This window comes from Eleutherodactylus coqui, chromosome 6, assembly GCF_035609145.1.
Source record: "Eleutherodactylus coqui strain aEleCoq1 chromosome 6, aEleCoq1.hap1, whole genome shotgun sequence".
Lineage (NCBI taxonomy): Eukaryota > Metazoa > Chordata > Amphibia > Anura > Eleutherodactylidae > Eleutherodactylus > Eleutherodactylus coqui.
The window spans coordinates 145,646,205-145,667,014 of record NC_089842.1 but is presented as its reverse complement, the minus strand read 5'-3'; the positions used below and the strand labels follow the sequence as shown (position 1 = coordinate 145,667,014).

Here is a 20,810-nt window from a genome sequence, read left to right as displayed (position 1 = left end):
AAAATGTTTGTGCACCTCTTGTAGCATTTCTAGCCTGCCGACTTTCCCCCCCCCCCAACAGTAATTTAGGGACCATAAAAGTTTCACTCCGCTATCAGTGCCTAGACAAAAAAAGTTTGTTTGCTGTTGCAAAATTCCTTTTAAGTGCGAACCAATCACATCCATATCTGTGCCTTGTCATAAGTATGTATGTTATAAATGTGTATAAATATGCATGCCTCTTTAGATCCAATCCATTAAGCCTAAAGAGAAGAACCCTGCGTTGGTTCGGAAGCTCGCTATTATTACATCATGTATTTTTGTTAGCCATTAAAAGGTATCATATCTACAAGATTACATCGTTTCTCTTGCTGAGAACAATCACATTTTGTATAGCACTAACACACAGCATTAGGCAGGGCTATACAGAGATTGTTATCACCCACATCATCCCCGGTCGCCAATAGGAATATCTATCAGATATGCACACACTAGAACCAATTTTTTTCAACCTACCAATACGTTTTTGGAGTGTAGGAGGAAACTGGCAAAAACCCATGCAGATATAAAAAGAACATATAAACGCCATGCAGATGTTGTCCATGGTCAGATTCGAAACTAAGTAGCCAATGCTACAAGGCAATAGTGCTAACCACAGAGCCACTGTATAAGAAAAATACATTAAGAGATGTTATTAGGCCTTTGGACTTATTCACATTTGAACTACTAAGTTGTCTTGCTTTTGAAAACTAGCGTGCATGGAGGAGATTAGGCAAAATTCAAGCTTTTCAGAAGAAAGTGTGATTTGAAAATGGTACTTAATTTGAAACTGGGCTCTTGCAATAGGATTCCCACCCAATAAGTTAGATTGAGCACTAACATGCACACATAATAGATTCAGACATTAATCATGAAGCTGTAGGACCACTATTTCAGGTAAGCCTATGTATACAGTAAGTTTATAGTCTGTGTATATAGGTCATGGGAACATTTGTATAGACTTCAGTATATGCTGCACACATTAATAGACTTATTTATGACGGTTGAGTGACTTTACTATAGAATGACTAGTGTTCAGTGACAGAATCTTGTAAGTTTAGGAAGTCAAACTGTAGCCAAATTGTCTTAGTATAAATAGTCCAAAATACTTGCAAGCTCTGCATAGCTTGTACTAGTTACTGTCACATGATAGAGCGCTTTTTCCTGCTGCCATGCTGATTGGCCATACTGGTACTATTTGTCGTAACAGTAAAAATAGAGATCCATAATTATTAATCAAATTTCATTATGTTTAGAACACCAGGACCACAGTTGGGTTGTTAGCCCAATATAGTTGTAAGTGCAGCTGCCTAGTTTCTACACTGGTTGGGTATATAGTAGCACGCCGGGCCCTTCTCATTTGGAATAAACTAATTTTATTCAGGAAACTATAGTAAAGGCCCATTTACACGCAAAGATAATCTTTCAAAGGAATGAAAGATTGAAAGATTTAGCGATCTATTTGCATAAAGTGTTAATGGCCATTAACACTTTATCATCTTTATTTGCATGTAAAAGGACCCCCAGGAGTGTTTGTAGAGCCCAATGTGTGCTTAAACACAAGCCCAGCTGTGTAAACAGCTGCCAGCACATTCCTTTGTTCTCATTGCAGCTAGTGTAAACATGCCATGGGGAGAACATCCTACAGTCTATTTAAAGATGAGCAAAATACATTCAACTGCAATGTATTTGCTCAGTCTTTCAGCAGCTGAATGACGGATTTTAAGTAAACCAAAATCCATCATTCAAACGAAAAGAGCACAATACCAGCGTTTACATGTAATCAATCCATGTATTTGGACGAATTTTGAGCCATAATCGTTGCATGTAAAAGGGCCTTAACACATCCCGATTATCTGTTTTTAACAGCTTTTCCTCATGGCTGGGAGGAAGAGAAAAAAAAGCAAAACCTCCAATTATCTAATCTCAGTGGATCCCACAGACCTCTCACGGGGAGGAGAAAGTGTAATTGGAAAAGTCAGGTAATGGATTATATGTACAACTTCATCAGCTGGGCAGTTTTGGTTACTGCATGAGCGGTACCTGATGCCAGTGCTCACTACATGACTATAAGCAGTGTACATGCAGAGTTTCTATTCCATGGTGGCCTCCATAGAAGAAGACCATGCTGATACTATTAGGCCTTTGGTTAGTCCAGTTCCCTTTTGGGTGGTGAGAAACTATGCAGGACTTTGCTCTCCAAAGGACCTGCATTGTTACTAAACAAGGGTCATGGAAGAGGGTGGACGTAAAATCATAAAATAATATGTGGCTCCCTTTTTTATATACACTACTAATATCCACTGATGAGCTTTATGAATCTTGTCTGCAAAGATCTTTTATAATATGACAGGGACCGTATGCATTAGTCAAAGCCTAGGATATAGTCCAGACCTGTATTTAGCCGTATTCTGCAAGTTGTTATTGGAAACAATCAGCAAACTTGCTGTTAGTCACGTCCCTCAGAACTTAGCAAGCTTCTATAATGCAAGGGGTCAGTTACAATTTTCTGCATTAACTAATGTACAAGAGGTGGTGTAAATACTACACATTCCAGAATGCAAACCACCAATGCTGGCAGGAAGTACTGGGAGATTTCACCTATGGATCTTTCAACAGATTAGTGTGGTTCTAGTCCTCTTTTTATTCTTCTTATTGCTATGCCTATAATCTGGGTATTTTTCCTAGGTCAAACATGCTTGGAACCAAGTTCACAGTATTCGACAGTGGAGTGAACCCCGAGAAGCAGCCCTTTGTGCAGGAGAGGGAATCCCTACGGCAGGAATTGGTGTCTGTATCTTATGTAAGTGACAAGCCCATGAAAACTGAACTAGGCAATATATATTCTTCATTTCATAAACAACAGGTAAAAGTTATAACTATAACAATGAATAAACTGTCAAAATATTTCAATGGGAATGACAACATGAAATCACAGAGGTGAGGAAAACAACAAAGACATTATTCACTGAAAAAGCCAAAAATGTAATACCTGTAAATCTGCAAAGCAGACACAGTCGCCATAGGCACAATAGCCATGAGGCAGGCACAAACACCACCGGCACAATTGCCGTAGGGCAGGCGCAACCGCCATAAACCCTCAAGGTATCCAGTCTGCCAGACTATAATGTGGAGGAGCAACTTGTTCAATGCAGACTAATATGCAATCAACCCAGCCCAGGTTGGGGAGGAGCGACTGCATATAATCACAGCCTACACATGTGAACAATACCAAAGACGCCAGCCAAAGATGGATGGTGACCCACCATACAGGATATCAACTCTCACTGATGTAACAGCAACAGCGGGTTTCCCCAGTATCTCCAAAGTGGGCCACACTGGCTGACATCTTGGGCTCCCCCAACAACTCTAGCAAACTACATACAAAAATACTAATGCATACTAATAGGTGTTGATACTCTCACTCTCCCCGCTGAACCTCCCCGCTGCGCCCCCCCCCCCCCACATGGTGCTTGGACGAGTAAGCAGTTACTCGAGCATCAGCCTTAAACGAGCATGCTCACTCATCTCTAGTTATAAGATATTTCAACTATACAATACAGAAGAACAAATCCCATATGAAAATGGCAGGATGTCTAAAGACATCCTCACAATGTTGCATAAAAACTTGTATTAAGTGCTTGGTTGGAAGTCATTCATAGGGCCTAAACTGCCTCCCAAGCACTAATATTTAACAATTCCTTATAACTTAGTAGTACATCTCAATACATGATATTTTGTAAAATATCTGATTAATAGAAAGTGTCATTATCTTCACTTTCCAGCAACTTGTGTAGTTTTCTGAAAATGGTCAATATCAATGGTCAGTCGTCAAATCTCTTTCTAGTGTGAAACAGCAAACAGACAACAGTATGGAGAGGAGAGGAGGGGTATGCAGCTGCAGTTTTGCACACAGTGCTTCAGTAAAACAATATAAGAGGGAGAGTGGAGGATGAAAAGCATGGAGAGACATCTGAAATTATTGTTTTAAAAGTTGAACTAAATTGAGAAATACTTTTAAAATTAAAACCAAGTTTAGTCTGCTGCTCTGATAAAGCGTCTCTCCATTCTGGTCATAGCAGTAAGGTCGCCTGCAGACGAGCGGGTCGGATCCGGCAGTGAGAATTCTCGCCGCGGGACCCGACCCGAGAGCCTGCAGGGACGAGCGCGTACTCACCCGCGCCTGGCGGCCCCGTCTCTTTCATGTGCCGGCTGCCGCGCAGCCGGCGCATGCGCAGACCGGAGCCGGCGGCCGGGTGAGTGCGAGCCCCGCACAAAAATAGGACATGCCGCGGTTTGTTTGCCACGCGAGATTTCGCGCGGCCAAACCACGGCCGTCTGCATAGGAGTGCGTATTGTAATGCACTCCTATGCAAACTTTCAGTGGCGGAAATCCCGCGGGAAATACCGCCGCGGGATTTCCGCCCGTGTGCAGGCGGCCTAAGTCTGGATCCCCTTCTGTGAAGTCTCTATGCCTTAATAGGACATACTATATGGACTGGGTTTGCCTTTAAGGTAATTTAAAGCAAAGCATATAGTTATGTTATGATAATCATAGTGTGAACAGTAGGCCATTAATATTTGCTACATTAATATTGATACCTGTTATATTAGTCAGTAATAACCTTATATCCTATGTGTACATTTTACACACATCTTCAATGCATATGGTTTATAGATATGATCCTTTCTCTTAATATCTCCAGTATTAACCAATTTCTAACATAATTGTCAGCATTGTTAAATCAACCTCAAAAATGCCCTTTACACCGTGCCCAGTACAGATTGTGGTTTCATATCAAAGGTTGAATAGAAGAATGGAGAAGGCGCGTTGCAATGTGCTGATCACACATCAAGCTGGTGAAATATTACATCTGTAGACCATTAAGAGTTGGTCTTTAATCTTTTCCCTTTATCATTCAAACAGGAAACCAATGTTTTGGGGTTCAGAGGCCCCCGAAAAATGGCTGTCATTATTCCTGGGATCAACCAGGATTGTGAGAGAGTTTGCATAAGGCCACGTAATGTGAGTCAGACAAGAAATCACGACAGGAATTGTATTTTTTGAATGGTGAAAGCTTAGTTGCCGTGGATTTTGTAGTTACATTTTTGGGTCAGTGTGAGGTATGAATTGTGTTAGTAAAGTATAAGGTCACCTTCAATGAAGCTGCAGTTTTCACAAATGTAGCATTTACTATATGCAAAGGAAACGTGTCATAGTTGTCAGTAATGCACCATCAAAAATTTCGAGGTCCTTATCCTTGATATTACTGGAGAGACGGCCATGTGCACTATGAGGAATCATTCTACTCTGACTTCAGAAGAGCCGTAGAAATCACAGAGTTAGAGAACTTTTAAGTTTTCCTATAAATTCAAGACAGTTCGGTGGAGAGGGATTCGCTCGCACTGCCACCTCTTTATGGACCCCATCTATTCCAAGACTAGTTATAGCCAAACTCCAGTTACTAATGAATAATGGTCTGTTGGGAGCTCCCACCATTGTCTTGACAGAAAATCCCTAAAGAATTTGACCACCTTTACCATCCACATTATTTGAAAGCTTCTGGTTCATCAAAGGTTGACCTACCCTTTACAGATGCTTTGTGACCCATGCAGATATTTATTAGTAGCTCATGTTCTTGTATACTGTTATGTTCTCTCTTCTCTATGTGAAGGAACATGAGACCCTTTTAGCTCGATTTCAGAATGGAAATATGGAGAATATTTCAGTTCTCCACAATAAAGCGCCATCATGGAACGAGGAAACTCAGTCTTATGTTCTGAACTTTCATGGACGCGTTACCCAGGCCTCTGTGAAGAACTTCCAGATAATAAATGCTGAGGACTGTAAGTTAATACTTAGACTAGTCCCATATTCGGTACACTATGCAGCCTTTAGGGGTACAATTTTGATTTTACGTTACGTCTCATGTTGTAAATCAGGACCTGCAAAATCACATATTTAATTCAGTTATACCTAGTGCAGTCCCAAAAGTTGATGTCCCGTTTTGCCACCTATAAAGTATGGGTAATCTTGTAGCTATACTTTGTATACATCTGAGAAAGGAGCCTTTTGTTAATGAGTATATTTTCTGTTGCAGCTGAGCACATTGTGATGCAGTTTGGCCGCGTCGCGGAGGATGTTTTCACCATGGATTTCAGTTATCCACTGTGCGCCCTACAAGCTTTTTCTATCTGCCTGTCCAGCTTTGACAGCAAACTCGCCTGCGAGTAGAGTTTGGATAAAACAGGAAACTAAGCTGTTGATGCATTTGGAAATTAAAGAGTTCCTCCGCACATCTGACATTGATTTTAGTAAATTAATGTATTTCTCATAAAATAACAATACTGGAGATTTTTTTTAAACTCTGCATTGTACAGTTCCTCTTTTATCCATCCTGGCAGTGTATGAATTAAATTGACAACTGGATGTTACCACTTCCCTTGTCAAAGAGTTGAGGCTCTACATAGTCTGACATTGTCCAATCAGTGCTGACAGTAGCAGACAGTCTAGAGACATGCTCGATTGACAAGGGGTATGGTAACACCCAGTTATCAAAGTATTTAGGCCTCCTTCCCACGAACGGATTTCCGCCGCGTAATTCGCGGCGAAAATCCGCTGCGTTGCCCGCAGCTATTAGGTTCTATTGAACCTAATAGCACAATGCTCACGATGCGTAATTCCAGCGCGGAATTACGCACCGTGATTTCTCCCGTCCTCACCCGCAGCATGCTCTATTTTCTGCGGGTGAGGACGGGCTGTACGCACTGACGGCTTCCATTGCAGTCAATGGAAGCCGTCCGTTCACGCTATCTCCCGCTGTAACCAGCGGGAGATAGCGTGAAAAAACGCTTTCCCGCCCACCGCCGCGCGTCATATGACGCCAAATGACGCGTCCGGCCGCGTCACGTGACACGGCCGGCCGTGCACGTGACACGGCCGGTGACGCGGCGGTGGTGGGCGGTGACGGGCGGTGACGCGGCGGTGGTGGGCGGGGAAGCGATTTCACGCTATCTCCCGCAGGTAAGTATAGGGGCTCTGGGGGGCGCCGTGACGGGCTTCACTGCGTAATATTACGCGGCGGACCCCGTCACGCTCGTGGGAAGGAGGCCTTATAATGGAGGAACGGCACAGCACAGATTTCTAAGATAAGATGCTCCGGAATTGTTACATTATAGGAAATACAAATGTTTTCAATTTTTTGTTTTATAAATAAAACAGTTTCTGACCCATAACCCTTTCCAATCCACTGTCTGATGTCTTCCTACATTCTGATTGAAGCTTGTACAGCTCCAATGTCAGAAGACATCCGACAGGGTATTCTTACCATCTCCGCTGTCGGAGCCTCTCTGGCGCAAACACACTGGCTTTAGCCAGCAGATGGCACTGTTGTATAGCAGCAAAAAGAGAAAGTCTTTTAGGAAGCTCTGAATCCGAAATTGGATTGGAAAGGGTTCCTACACACAGAATCTTTCAAACAAACCGTATAATATACTTACAGCTAAATGTTCTGTTCATGGTTCCCAATCTTAAAATTATCAATGCGATAATATTGATGTTTATAAGATTAGGCGCCTGTAATACACTCAGTGGTAAGAAATCCCCTTTAGGTCATTTTTGGACAAGCGTATTTTAGCTCCGTATTTGGTTCATGTTTTGGGGACTGTAATACGGAGCTGATATAAATCGATGTATTTATTCACATGGCTGTATTTTTCACTGCCTTTTTTTTAATGCAGCATGCTTTTGCCTCTATACTGATATTAATTTCTATTGGGCAAATGTGGATCAGTATTTGCCCAGTAGAAAATAAAAATAATACGGAGGCAAATACTGATGAATGCTATCTGGAACACCTCCGTAATACAGATCCATATTACAGATTTATTTAAATACACTCGTCTGAAAGTAGCCTCAGGCCACACGGGCTACAAAATCTCGCTGCAAAACATTGCTCATGTGAAAGAACCCATTGGAAACCATGGGCTTCACACTGTAGCAGTGATTTTGTAGTGAGATTTTGTAGCCCGTGCGGATGCAGCCTATAGCACAGACACAGTAATATGATGTATATGTTGGTACTATTGTATCTAGTCTCCACCACAAGTATGGGTGGAGACCTACAGTATCTGCCCAGGTTACGCCGCCAAGCAAGTGATTGTCTGGCTGGAGCAATTACAGCTAATAATATAAGCCTAACACGGAACTAATCCTAACCCTCCATCCAAGCACGGTGCTTGGAGCTAGCTCCAAGGAACAGTGACAGGCTGACCTGCGATGGAAATGCTTGTCCTCAGGTCCTGCTCTCTCCCCTCACGGCTGCATCCTCCAGCGTGATGCCCCTCCTGCCTGCTGACAGTCACCCCGCCACTGTGCCTTCTCCTGCGGTCCTCCTGTTTCCCCTCAGGGGTCCTGTCAGTTTTGCCCTGCTGGGTCCTGACACTCCCCCCCCCCCGGTCTCCCTTGTTTGCTCACTGCTCCTGTGCAATCACTGTCAGCGGCTGCAGTGCCATCCGTCCCTCCTCCTGCGCTGCTGAAGAGCTCTGTGGTCCAGTCGTCCAGCTCCCCTGTCTTCCTCCTACGCCACTGAAGCGGGGGCCCTTCTCTCCATGGCTGGATGGAGGGCCCACTCACAGCTGGGGGTGGGGGTTGGGGGAATTCATTATAGGCTGCAGGGGGGACATGAGCTGACATGGGTGGCAAGGTCCGAGCAGCGTATGGCCTTTTTTTTGGCTGGGATGGAGGGTTAGGGTTAGGTTCAGTGTAAGGCTTACATTAATAGCTGTAAATGCTTTCAAGTTACTGCCACCCCGCTCTGAAATGGAAGTATTTACAGCTAATACTTGTGGTGGAGACAAGATACAATAGTACTGTATATGTTTGGTAGTTAGCCACTCACAATAAAAGCATGAATTTTGTATATAAATTAATAAAACTCACCTAAATGTCATTTTTTATGTGTACATTTATTTATTAGCAACATAGAAAATAAGAACAACGTTGGGACATTTTCCAGTTTGCTCTTTAAAGGCACTATGTCAATGAAAAAAATGTTTTGTATTAATTAAAACCAAAGTGAAACATTTTTCATTTTTCTAATAGTTTTTTATTTTCTGAGTAAAGAATATGTTATCCTGCTGTCTGTAAATAACTATGGGCGTAAATAACTTTCCTGAACTACATTTATCAGCATTTAGAGATGTGCTTTACAGTAGCCTCATAGGTCATTCACACAATTGACAAGAGGGGACCCACTGACTTGTACAGGAGGCTGTTCTGTGACCTGTGATTACTGCTGCAAAGCTTTCTCAAAAGATCAGGAAGTGTAAGAATAGTATTAGGCCCTGTGGTCAGTGTGAAAAATGTAGGATTTTAGGATTTGGTTGTTTTTTAACACAGATTGTAACCGAAAGTTTTTAAAAAATCACCAACATTAAAAAAAAATATATGTTTAACACAAAGATGTGATTTATATAATAGGTCATTTTCTGGTGACACATTCCCTTTTATTCAACAGCTCACACTTTGTGATCACAGTAGACTGCAGTGTGGTATTGCACCAGGATAGGTCATCAATAGTTAATCACTGGGGACCCGCCGCTTGGTCTCCCTGGTGATGAGTTGATCGCCTGGCCTGTTGTCAGTGCAGCAGGTTGAATTTGCTTCATAGGGGATGGGAGCGGAAGTGCCTTAGCTGGCTACACTCCCATTGAAATTAATGAGAGCTGAAGTTGACTATTACACTTTTGGCACTTCTACCTCCAACACCGGAGATGGTCATGGAAGTGTAATAGGAGGCAGTGCTCCCATTGATTTCAATGGAAGTGAAGCCAGCTAGGGCACTTCTCCTCCTGTCCCTTATGACGCACGTCAGCTCATTGCCAGGGATCTCAAGCAACGTTCCCTGGCAATTAACTATTGATGACCTATCCATTGCCAACATTAGCAATGAAAGTGTGCAATATTGCACTGTGATTGCAAAATGAATAATCATGCTCTGTCCCATGCCTGAGAATCTTTCAGCATTGAAGTGAGAACGTATAACTGACTATTTACTAGGAGGAAACATTGCATTTTGCCCCCTGATTGGCATTTTTTGGGGCATTTAGAAGCTGCAAATGCACCTTCTCATTTACAGTGCTAGTGATAGAATCACGTTCTAGAACCAGGGAAAGTATGCTGAATTATGGAAGTATTTTGGGACTTCCCTCAAAAGTTGTACAGAAGAAGTTACTAGGAGTATTTACTGTCCAGATCCAGGGATTTTTCTAGTTGTGCCCTGAAGAACAATTGTGAAATTTCACAAGACCAGAAGCAGAAGACTAAGTAGAGAACCAGTTAATAATCTCCACAATTTATTTTGGACTTTCTTCCTGAGGTTATTTTTTATGCTACAGTTCTCAACATGTGGTTTGTGCAACCCAAGGGGGAAAGGACATGCAACTGACCTACAGTAAAACAATGCATTGCATAATCTACCTACTGCCCTCTGCTGGCAGCACTCAATGCAGTTTGTGTGGGGTCTTGTCAGTGACTTGTCAGCAAAATGTTACTTGACAAACTAGACCCTCCCATTTTACAATATAAACCCAGGTTATCCGGAGCACTGATCAGAGGATATTTGGCTGGATCTGAAGAGCTGAAGTTTCTTCTGCAATGGCCACAAAGTGGGGTATATGTGCTGCAGGGAAGATAAGCAATGATTTCATGGTAGCTCTGCAGACTCTGCCCGATCGGGATCACCAGGTGAGTTCTACTAAAATTGGCAAAAAGCTGTTTCCACTGTGTCTGAAGAGTCAACACAGATGTGAACAAAAATACTGTAAACTAGTTATTATGGTAACTTGAACATACTATGGTATTTGGAGTAGAGACACACAGAGTGACATTGACACAGCCCCAACGCACCTCAGCAAGAAGCCACAGCAGTTTTTAAATTAAGTGGCCACATGATTTTCTGGAAAATAGTTGTTTTATCCCCAAAACCATGGCCATTACAATCCTCCGTGTTGTGTTATAGATGAAATAGCTATTTTCTGGCAAACTCATCCAGCCAGCAAATAGTCAATTTAAAATCTACAATAACTGCGTGGCACGCTGCATGCCTCTACCCTTACAGTGTATTCACACGTGGCAGATTTTAGTGTTGATTTGCCTCAAAATCCATAGCATATTTTGATGTGGATTTTGATGCAGATTTTCCCGTGTATCCACAGCAGATTACAACCTTTCAATTGTAGTGGTTATGTCTGCTGCAAATCTGTATCAAAATCCGCACCAATGATGTAGATTTTGATGCCAATCCGTACCAAATCCGCTACCTGTGAAGCATCCCAAGGGTACGTTCACACGGCAGAATTCACCATAGAAAACTCAACATGAATTTCGCCTCTAAAAGTTGTGTCAAAATCCATGTCTTTTTAAAGTGGTTTTTGGCATAGATCCACATAAGAGAATTGCCGTGTTAATGGGCAAAATCCACGGGAGTACTTCCAACTTGGAAAAATCGCGTTTCTGCGAGTCTCCACGTCAAAGATTGACATGCCGCTTCTTGATGTGGAAACACGATTTTCCACGTCGGAATTCTGCTTGTGGATTGGGCCCATTGACAGGGCAAATTCTGTGTGCGAATTCGAGCCAAACACCAGATTAGGAAGATGGGGATTTTAAAGGCAGAGTTCTTGTGACATTTTCCATGGTGAATTCCTCCGTATGAACACGCCCTTAGAGTTTTCTCTGGTGCTCAGTTTTTGATTTCAAATATCGTGTAATAGAAATAATGTTGTATCCTAGCAAGCCAACTTTGATGCTTTTTTCATAAAAAGTGAAATTCTTGCATTTTAAGCAATATCAGTAAGAGCTCAGACACACGGTGCAGACCTGTACATATAGTCTGTAGGACCGAGCAATGAGGCTGTGAGGCCTCTTAGTACAAAGCTGCACAGCCTCCGTGTTGTTGCTATACAGGCTCCATCAGGTGGGCAGGATTGGAGCAGAAGCACTGTCTGCCTTTTTTTACTATTTTCTTACATTACTTGCATTCACCTATATTTTTGTATAACGCAGACAAACCCTAAGATTGTAACTGGCCGTTAAAAAACTTGTTAAGGGACAACGTCCATTGTTTGTTTCATATTAGGACATATGGACGCTGTAGAGAGGGTTCCCCGTCTGAGACAAGAATGGAGAGTTATTTTGTATTCGACTCGAAAGCCAGACCCTATTATTATACACTTCCCAAAATGAGTTTACAGGGGCAGAACCCACAGACCCAAACTGTCATACTAGTGCTACCATCAAGAGTGGAATGTTCCTTTAAATGACATAAACATTGATACATACTGGATTATGTTACATCTTGTTTACCTATATAATGAATGAGGTAGGTATTCTGCATGTATGTGATGAGTAGGGATTGCAATTGACCAATCTACTAAGAAGGCTTTACATGGGATGACTATGGTTTAAATAATGTACAAAGGACAGTCATTCTGTGTAAACATGGCCACCAACAGGGTGCACAAGCTCACTAGTTGCTAGTTGTTTTATTCCAGCTCACCTAAAAATAGTCACTGGTTCATCAAAATAGTCTGGTGTAAAGTCTCAGTCTTTCGTATTTGAACAACTTGCGAGTGAATTTGCATGGAGATCCCCTCCATGAACGATAATTTGTCAAACAACTAATGAACAACAAGTGCTATGTGTAAAAGCAAACAAAGGACTGTCATTCGTACACTTCAGCAAATTCTTTGAGCAAATGACCGTAAGGTTAAAGGTAACTTAAACCTAAATGATCAGTTTCTTTGTCCCCTTTAGGTTGTGGCTGTTGCAGCTAAAGATCAGAATCGTGCTAAAGAATTTGCCCAAACTCATGATATACCAAAAGTGTACGGCTCATATGAGGAACTTGCCAAGGACCCAAATATTGGTGAGAGGTTACTTTACCATAGAAGTAATGGAAAAGAGATAGTTGATGCTAATTGTTAGGGGTGCAAAACATCATGCAACATATAACAGCAAGCATATTAACATTTGGTAGGGAGTTTCAAACCCACAGGACGTTGAGGTAGTGTGCATATATACAGTAAATATACATGAGCGGTATTAGTGTATCCTGACGCCACCGCAAGCTAGGGGTTTGACAGGGGGAACGCCCCTGTCACACCCCTAGCTCCCGATAGGGTCAAGAAGCAAAGGTCCTGGAAGGACCTAGGAGCTGGGGAGGCCACTTACAGCGCGGGGGAGGCATATTTTGTATTTCAGCCGCACTTCAGTAGCGGTGAGCGATTCCAGTGACCTGATTGGTTTTTGGGTACACACCCCCCTTTGGAGATCTGAACGAGTGGGCGGCCCGTTAAATAAGCAGCAGCACGGCCGTAGGAGGGTCGGCAACTAACCCTAACCCCTAACCCCAACCCTAAACCCTAACCCCTAGCATATATTGTATTTCAGCCGCACTTCAGTAGCGGTGAGCGATTCCAGTGACCTCATTGGTTATTGGGTACACACCCCCTTTGGAGATCTGCACGAGTACTAGTTCACGAGACCCGCTGGGGGTTAGGTTTAGGGTTAGGGGTTAGGTTTAGGGTTGTGGTTAGGGTTAGTTGCCGACCGTCCTACGGCCGTGCTGCTGCTTATTTAACGGGCCGCCCACTCGTGCACATCTCCAAAGGGGGGTATGTACCCAACAACCAATCAGGTTACTGGAATCACTCACCGCTACTGAAGTGTGGCTGAAATACAAAACATGCCACCCAGTGCCGTAGGGGGGCTGTCGTGGCAGCGGTGAAGCACGAGAAAGTAGCCGTCCAGCTATTTGTGTCACGCATGGAGGGTTAGCGTGAGGGGTAAGTGTAACAGTTAACCTTATATTAAAACTGTAGGGCTAACTGTGACACATCCCCCTGACTCTAAACCCTCCATCCGTGACATAAATCATTACACTGTGCTAGGTACAACGGAGGTGAAGGTTTCCATACATGTTAAGCTGCTGTATGAGCTTAGTGGGCTGCAAGGACCTGCAGCCCATCCAGCTCTGCAGCCAATCACGTGCTTGGGGCGTCACCCCCCTCTCAATCTTGTTTCCACCAGGACTTCTTGGTGGCGTCAAGATACACTAATACCTACATGAGCTTTATTGGACCCATCTCCAGTCTGGCCCCTGCAAAGTTACAAAAATAAAATTTGAAAAAACACCATACCGATCAGTATACATGATAGATCTCTGCAATCAGTGTGTCTGTCACTCTACTCTGCTGCCCCCCAGCCCACGTAGCTTAGGGGAACTGACGGGATCCCTTAAATTCTTCCCATGGAGAATACTACAGCAACTCAAGAAAAACTCCAGTAGTACAATTACATCTTACCTCCCAAACACCTAACCCATTCCTCATCATAGTGCTGCTCTGCTTTATTCCAAAATGTAACCTTTCAGCTGCCTGGAGGATCTCTCCAAGACAACTGTGGATTACAGGAAATGATGGAGATCTGCACTAGTCATTGCATGCACTGGCTGTTATGAAGAAACCCAAGCAATTTCTAGTAGAATTTTGTTCTGCAGAAAGCCAAATTAGACAGTGGTGGATTTGGACATCATTGATTAGTGCTGCTCATGTTGATCAGTCGGGAATTTCCCATAATGCCTACTCCACAGATCAGCGTGCAGCCAGGGCACCTTGCTGATGTCACCAATTTTGGCCTCAATCTTGGATATGGGCAGCAGTTTCATTGGACTCCTGCATCACATAACCTAGCCATGTATAACATAGGCATATTGTAACCAGTGGCCATTTTACAGCTGAGTACAGGACAGAGAAGCTGCACCACATTTATATGCAACTAATTGCTCATCATTAATCCTGATTTCGGGCAAGAAGTTACATGGTAGACACTAGCTTACAATTTCATCAGAGTAGTTTTCTAATGAGTTGGATGTGATGCCCGATAACTCCATCAGTGAGAGATCCCCAGCTGGGTCCCCAGGATTCTCCAGGACCTAGATATCTTGACTCCACCAAAGGGGATAACTGCCTGTCTTGCTATCTTTCATGCTCTGGAGAAGAAGTGCTGGTCATACCGGTAGCTACAGTGTAATTGCAGGTAACTCATGCTGATGTCCATCAAAGGCCATCGTTAAATACTTTCAGGCTGCTGCATAAAAAAATGAAGGGCCAAATAATCATGGAAAGTGAAGTTCTCCAAAAACATTTCTCACTTTAAATAAATCTTGTTATTTGTATAGCGCCAACTTATTCCGCAGCGCTTTCAGGTAATTTATTACCGCCCACCAAGTTGGGTACTCATTTTACCGACCTCGGAAGGATGAGTCAACCTTGAGCCGGCTACCTGAACCATGTGGGGATTGAACTTGCAACCTTCAGGTTGTGAGCAAGAGCTTACATTCTGCGCCACATGACACGCAATCACAGTGGGAAATGCCATTCTTTGCTGGAGTTGCCCTTTAAGGGTGACTTCCCACTACAGTTTTTTTTCACTGCGAAATTCGCTGTGTTTTTATTTCTGCAGGGGTCTATGGGACTTGTAATGTTAAAATCGCGAACGCGCAAAATGGCGGTTAAATCGCGATTTTGCGCGATCGCGATTTTAGCTTTACAAGTCCCATAGCCCATAGACCCCTGCAAAAAAAAAAAAACGCTGTGAATTTCGCTGTGAAAAAAACTGTAGTGGGAAGTCACCCTAATTGTGAGTGGTCCAGCACCCTCCTAGAAACTAGACAAGACTCTGTACAAGAAGACACACAAGCTGAATATTCCCTATAATTATTATATGTTACAGATATAGTCTATGTTGGAGTCCTGCATATAGTACATCGAGAAGTAGTGTTGATGTTCTTGCAGAACAGGAAAAATGTCATGTGTGAGAAACCACTGGCCATGAACTCATCAGAGGTTAAAGAGATGACTGCAGCTGCAAGGAAATACAACGTCTTTTTTATGGAGGTACAGTCTTTTAATTTTTGTTACTTTACCTAAAGATAATAAGTACACAGCTAATTTGATGCAAGTTAGAATTTGGGCTCAGTAGTGACACATCATGCATCCTGTGTGACCACACTGGCTGCATACCCCTAAAGGCCCACATACACATTAGAGCCTAATTATCTGAACCTGCCAATAATGGCAGAGCTGGACAACACTCCAATGTGTATGGGAATGGCACAACCTTTTCCTGACAGGTGATGGCAGTAGAAAGAAGAATCAGGGACACTGAATTTCAATGCCTGATCCTTTTGTTCCTTGAGAGATAAGCTGAAGCCAGAGCTGTCTGACTGCGGCTTACCTCCCTAATCACATCAACACTTGGCCGAGCCCCTACACACATGAAAAGTTAGCTGAGCTCAATGTTCATGTGTATGTGGGACATGGTGGACACACCTATTGGATGAATGATCGTTTGACTGTTGTTGAAGCTATATGGGCACTTATAGGAGGACTTAATGCTTATTTGCTCCATCCCCTTTCCACAATATATGGATTGATTCCTCACACCATTATTCTCTAACACTGTAAGGCATGTGGAGAGGGAAGTTCTTTCTATCCAATAAAATAAGGATCAAGTTCAACCTGGGCTATTTCCTCCAAGTTGCAGTTGTGGGTTCTATCTCTATGGTGCACATGACCTTGGAGACTGCCACTAACCCGAATATACCCCCCACACGATACATACAGTGATCAACTAAACTTAGACATTAGTTGCTGCTTGGTAGGGTTCTCACACTGTAGGTCTGCTTTACCTAAGAACTAGGGATGTATCATGCCTTAATAAAATGTGAAATTAGGCTGAAAACAAGACTACTTGAGTTTTTCTATCTATGGATTTCAGAAAAAAAAAAGAATCTGTTTCTTTGTATTTATTAACGTTGACTATTTGTCATTGAACCACAGGCAATGTGGAGTCGTTTTTTTCCTGTATATGATCAGATCCGCGCTCTGCTATCCCAGAAGGCCATAGGAGATATCAAAGTTGTGCGAGCAGAATTTGGCTCCAACCAACATCATGTCCCCCGGGCAGTGGGGAAGGAGCTGGGTGGTGGAGCTCTATTGGACATTGGTTGTTACTGCATACAGTTTGCAATGATGGTATTCAATGGTGAAAAGCCAGAGTCTGTGACAGCTAAAGGTTTTCTATATGAGACTGGTACGTATGCATAGAACAAGAATTCATTACAGAAAGAAAAACAAATCACTGATTGCTTCTTATCTTTTAGGGGTTGATGAAACTGTAACCATTATATTACAATACCCTGGTAAGAGACAAGCCATCCTCACCTGCACTATCATGGTTGGAATGCCAAACCAGGCTGCCATTTGCGGTTCTACGGGCATGATTCAGGTATTGCCACTTAATCTATGACCTAAAAACAAAATGCCTGTTCCAGATTTCAAGATCTTCAAAAATGAGTTTCTTAGTTAAAAAAATTCTAAGAATGTCATTATACATGACAAGAGGGACCAGAGAGATGTCAAACGTGTTCCTTATGATCATCATTGTAGCTTTATGGAATGAATGGAACGCAGGCTGAAAATATATTTTCCCTTCTTCATCCACCAAAAACCTGGAGCTTTTCATCTTGAAGAATGTTTTTACATTTCAAAACACTTTCTATAGTATAGATTCAGTCTAGAATTACTATGTGTTTTCTTGAGAACATTCAATTAATTGATATTGCTTACCCCTTTGCCTCTTCACCGGAGGTTTTAAGAAAAATTCTAAACGTTTGCCTAGCTTTCAACATTAAAGCCATGGTCCTACAACAACTCCTTTTTTTACTTTTAAGACATGTCTAACAATTCATAAATACAGTATATCACAGATGAGACCCCTACTGCTAATAGAACAATAGGCTGTTGAGTGCCATCAATGTTTATGTAGAGAGGCTGCACATGTATTGATAACTCAGGGACTTGGTGCCCCTCGTAAAAGATGGAAGTCTAATAGGTCAGACTTTCATAACCTGGCTAATTGACAAGTCCTAAAAGTGAAAAAAAGAGTTGTTGTAGAATAGCACCTTTAAACCTATAGAGTACAACTTGTAGATTTTATCAGAGGGCCTTTAACAATCACATTCTCCATAAAATTAGTATTCTGCTAGTCTAGATTTTTCACAAGACTCTGATCAAAGATGCTCTACAGCTTCTGTTAATAACCACAGCCACATTGGGTGCTGGATCCATTGTATGATGAAGTGAATCAGTGCCCAAAGACCTACAATGGGGTCTATTTGAGTACCTTTGAGGTTTCCAGCAAAAATAGTGTTGCATGTAGAGATGAGCGAGCATACTCGCTAAGGGCAATTACTCGATCGAGCAATGCCCTTAGCAAGTACCTGCCCGCTCGGAAGAAAAGATTCGGCTGCCGGCGGCAGGCGGGGAGCGGCAGGGGAGATCTCTCTCTCCCTCTCTTCCCCCCGCTCCCCCCTGCTCACTGCTGCAACTCACCACTCACCCGCGCCGGCAGCCGAACCTTTTCTTCCGAGCGGGCAGGTACTCGCTAAAGGCAATGCTCGATCGAGTAATTGTCCTTAGCGAGTATGCTCGCTCATCTCTAGTTGGATGCTGTGCTATTATTTCCATGAAAAGTGAAGGAAGCCCTAATGGAAGCCCTAACAGAGCTGCTGAATGCTTAAATCATGCTGTCTCCTCAGGTTCCCTCATGCATGTGGTGCCCGACTTCAGTAATCTTTAATGGAAAAGAAACCAAATATCCTCTCCCCCACACTACAAAAGCCATGCATTTTACAAACAGCACAGGACTAAGCTATGAAGCCGAACACGTACGCCACTGTTTGCTTAAAGGTAACATCTGCGATCATGTAATCTTACACTTCACTGATAACTTCCATATACTCTGCTCTGATGGCTTCTTCTGGTGTTACAGGATTAAAGGAAAGTCCTCTAATGACCTTGGCTGATAGTGAACTACTGGCCACCATTATGGAGGAGGTTCGCAAACAGCTTGGAGTTAAATTTCCCCAAGACAAAGCCTGAACGTTGTACATTAAATAGGTGCAAATGATTAATATTTAATGAAAAATGTAACTTAAAAATAAAACTAATGCAATTATTGTAAACCATATTGACTTTTATCCTTAAAATGTTGAGTAATTAATAATAAATGTGTCAAAAAAATGACATTGGAAATCTAGATCAATTTCATTTTAATGCGGTTGATAAATGGCAAAGCGCCAAGATCTGCTTCATTAGAGAACTGCCAAGAGTAATATCCCTGACAATAGCATATTGTAGGAAAAAGCAACATATACATAGATTTGTGCTTAAGCCACTCCTGCATTGTCTTGGCTTGTCTTCCTCTTGGAAGCTGAACCTTTACTCCTGAAGGAGGTACACAGAACTCTGGAGCAGGATTTGATCAAGAATCTCTTTGTACTTTGTTCTATTTATCCTTCTGCGGTGTCTGGGCAGAGGCTGGCCGTTGCGGGTGAGACCATGGGGCTGTCAAGATGGTTGTCACAGGTGGCTCTGTGATCTGTCCCCAACAATGGCATAAAGTGGCCCAGCTCGACTGTGCAAGATCCAAAATGAACAGACAGATGTAAATGATGGTAATTAGTCTTAACAGTGTTGTCACGTGATGCCAGTACCTCTTTTCCAACAAAACGGTTACTCGTTGTTAAAAAAGAGTCCACAGACAAAGAGATAGTTTGCAAACCGGAGGTACACGGTTTTCTTTACTCACATAGTCCAACTCTGATTTTCCAAGTATAAAGCAAGATGACAGTCTCAGACACAACACTTCTGGCAGGCTTCCTTCTGATTCAACTCTGTTACACACACATTCTTCTAAGAAACACTTTCCTTCCTGTAATCAAGATGTCCTCAGCCTAAGTTATCTGTAAGATGATCCCAGGGGGTACACTCGTGACATGGTGGCTTAACACACAACACTTGCCTTTTCTTGCTTGCTAGTTACTTGCTAGTTACTTCTCCTGACTTGTCATTGCAGGAACCATTATTCTTAGCTTCAGTCCCCAGAGGGGACATATCCCTCGGCAAATGAGATAGGCCATGGATCTGCACAGGCAGAAGCTAAAACGAGCATCAGCCTTCCGCTGACACGTCCTCCTCCACCAACTACATCTCTGCACACTCCTCTAGACTCCGACTCCTAACTTCTTTTAAACTCTCACAATGCATCACACAACAAACAAGTTAGGGGAGACAGATTTTGCCACAACAAAGCTTGTTAGCACTTACATAGAACATAGATCAACACAAGGATTCACAAGACAGTTTACCCAAAGCAGACAAAAACTTCAAATGTGGATTCATCATAATATCCTGTCTAAGGAAGACCTCTTGTGGCGCAGAGTGTTAAGGCAGCAGAATGCAGTCCTAAGCTCTCACTCAGGTTCAATCCCTGCATGGTTCAGGTAGCTGGCTTAAGGCTAATTCAGCTTTCCATCCTTCCAAGGTTGGTAAAATTAGTACCTTGCTTGCTGGGGGATAATAAACAAAATTACCTGAAAGCGCTGCCTCCCCCACACACCCCCTTGATAAAAAGAAAGACAGGTTCCTGCAACCTTGTATTGATAATTGGGATTTAAATGGCAAGTACAAGTACCCTTTAACACTGATCCCTGAACTTTTTGACCAGTAGCAAAAATCTAAGCTGGCCCTACAATCCAATCCAGATTCATGAAGCAGATATATGGCCATACCCATGAGGGCCACTATGTATTGGTTATATACTTATATCCTTTGGCTTGCGTAATGTCACTGTAAATTACATCTAATTAGATTTTCTATACTCT

At 42.7% G+C, this 20,810-nt stretch overlaps 2 protein-coding genes across 2 annotated transcripts in view; both read left to right on the top strand.

The window, feature by feature from the left end:
- LOC136631493 (tubby protein-like) overlaps positions 1-6,253 on the top strand; it is a 29,794-nt gene extending 23,541 nt beyond the window's left edge. The window contains exons 11-15 of the mRNA XM_066605794.1: positions 1,888-2,000; positions 2,707-2,821; positions 4,946-5,044; positions 5,694-5,865; positions 6,120-6,253. Of these exons, the coding sequence (XP_066461891.1) occupies positions 1,888-2,000; positions 2,707-2,821; positions 4,946-5,044; positions 5,694-5,865; positions 6,120-6,253 (633 nt within the window). The remainder of the gene's footprint in view (positions 1-1,887; positions 2,001-2,706; positions 2,822-4,945; positions 5,045-5,693; positions 5,866-6,119) is intronic.
- A 4,388-nt stretch (positions 6,254-10,641) lies between these two features.
- Positions 10,642-19,277, top strand: LOC136631492 (trans-1,2-dihydrobenzene-1,2-diol dehydrogenase-like). The gene is made up of 7 exons (XM_066605793.1): positions 10,642-10,765; positions 12,836-12,947; positions 15,815-15,978; positions 16,924-17,176; positions 17,247-17,371; positions 18,684-18,834; positions 18,917-19,277. Exons 1-7 carry the CDS (start codon positions 10,676-10,678, stop codon positions 19,024-19,026), a joined length of 1,005 nt encoding a protein of 334 aa, XP_066461890.1. The 5' UTR covers positions 10,642-10,675; the 3' UTR covers positions 19,027-19,277.
- Positions 19,278-20,810: the final 1,533 nt, after the last annotated feature.

Bases quoted from the DNA above. Each gene is read 5' to 3' on its own strand.
- LOC136631492 (XM_066605793.1), top strand. From the start codon at position 10,676: ATGGCCACAAAGTGGGGTATATGTGCTGCAGGGAAGATAAGCAATGAT. The intron at 15,979-16,923 runs GTACAGTCTTTT...ATTGAACCACAG, and splicing joins ACAACGTCTTTTTTATGGAG to GCAATGTGGAGTCGTTTTTT. The intron at 17,177-17,246 runs GTACGTATGCAT...CTTATCTTTTAG, and splicing joins AGGTTTTCTATATGAGACTG to GGGTTGATGAAACTGTAACC.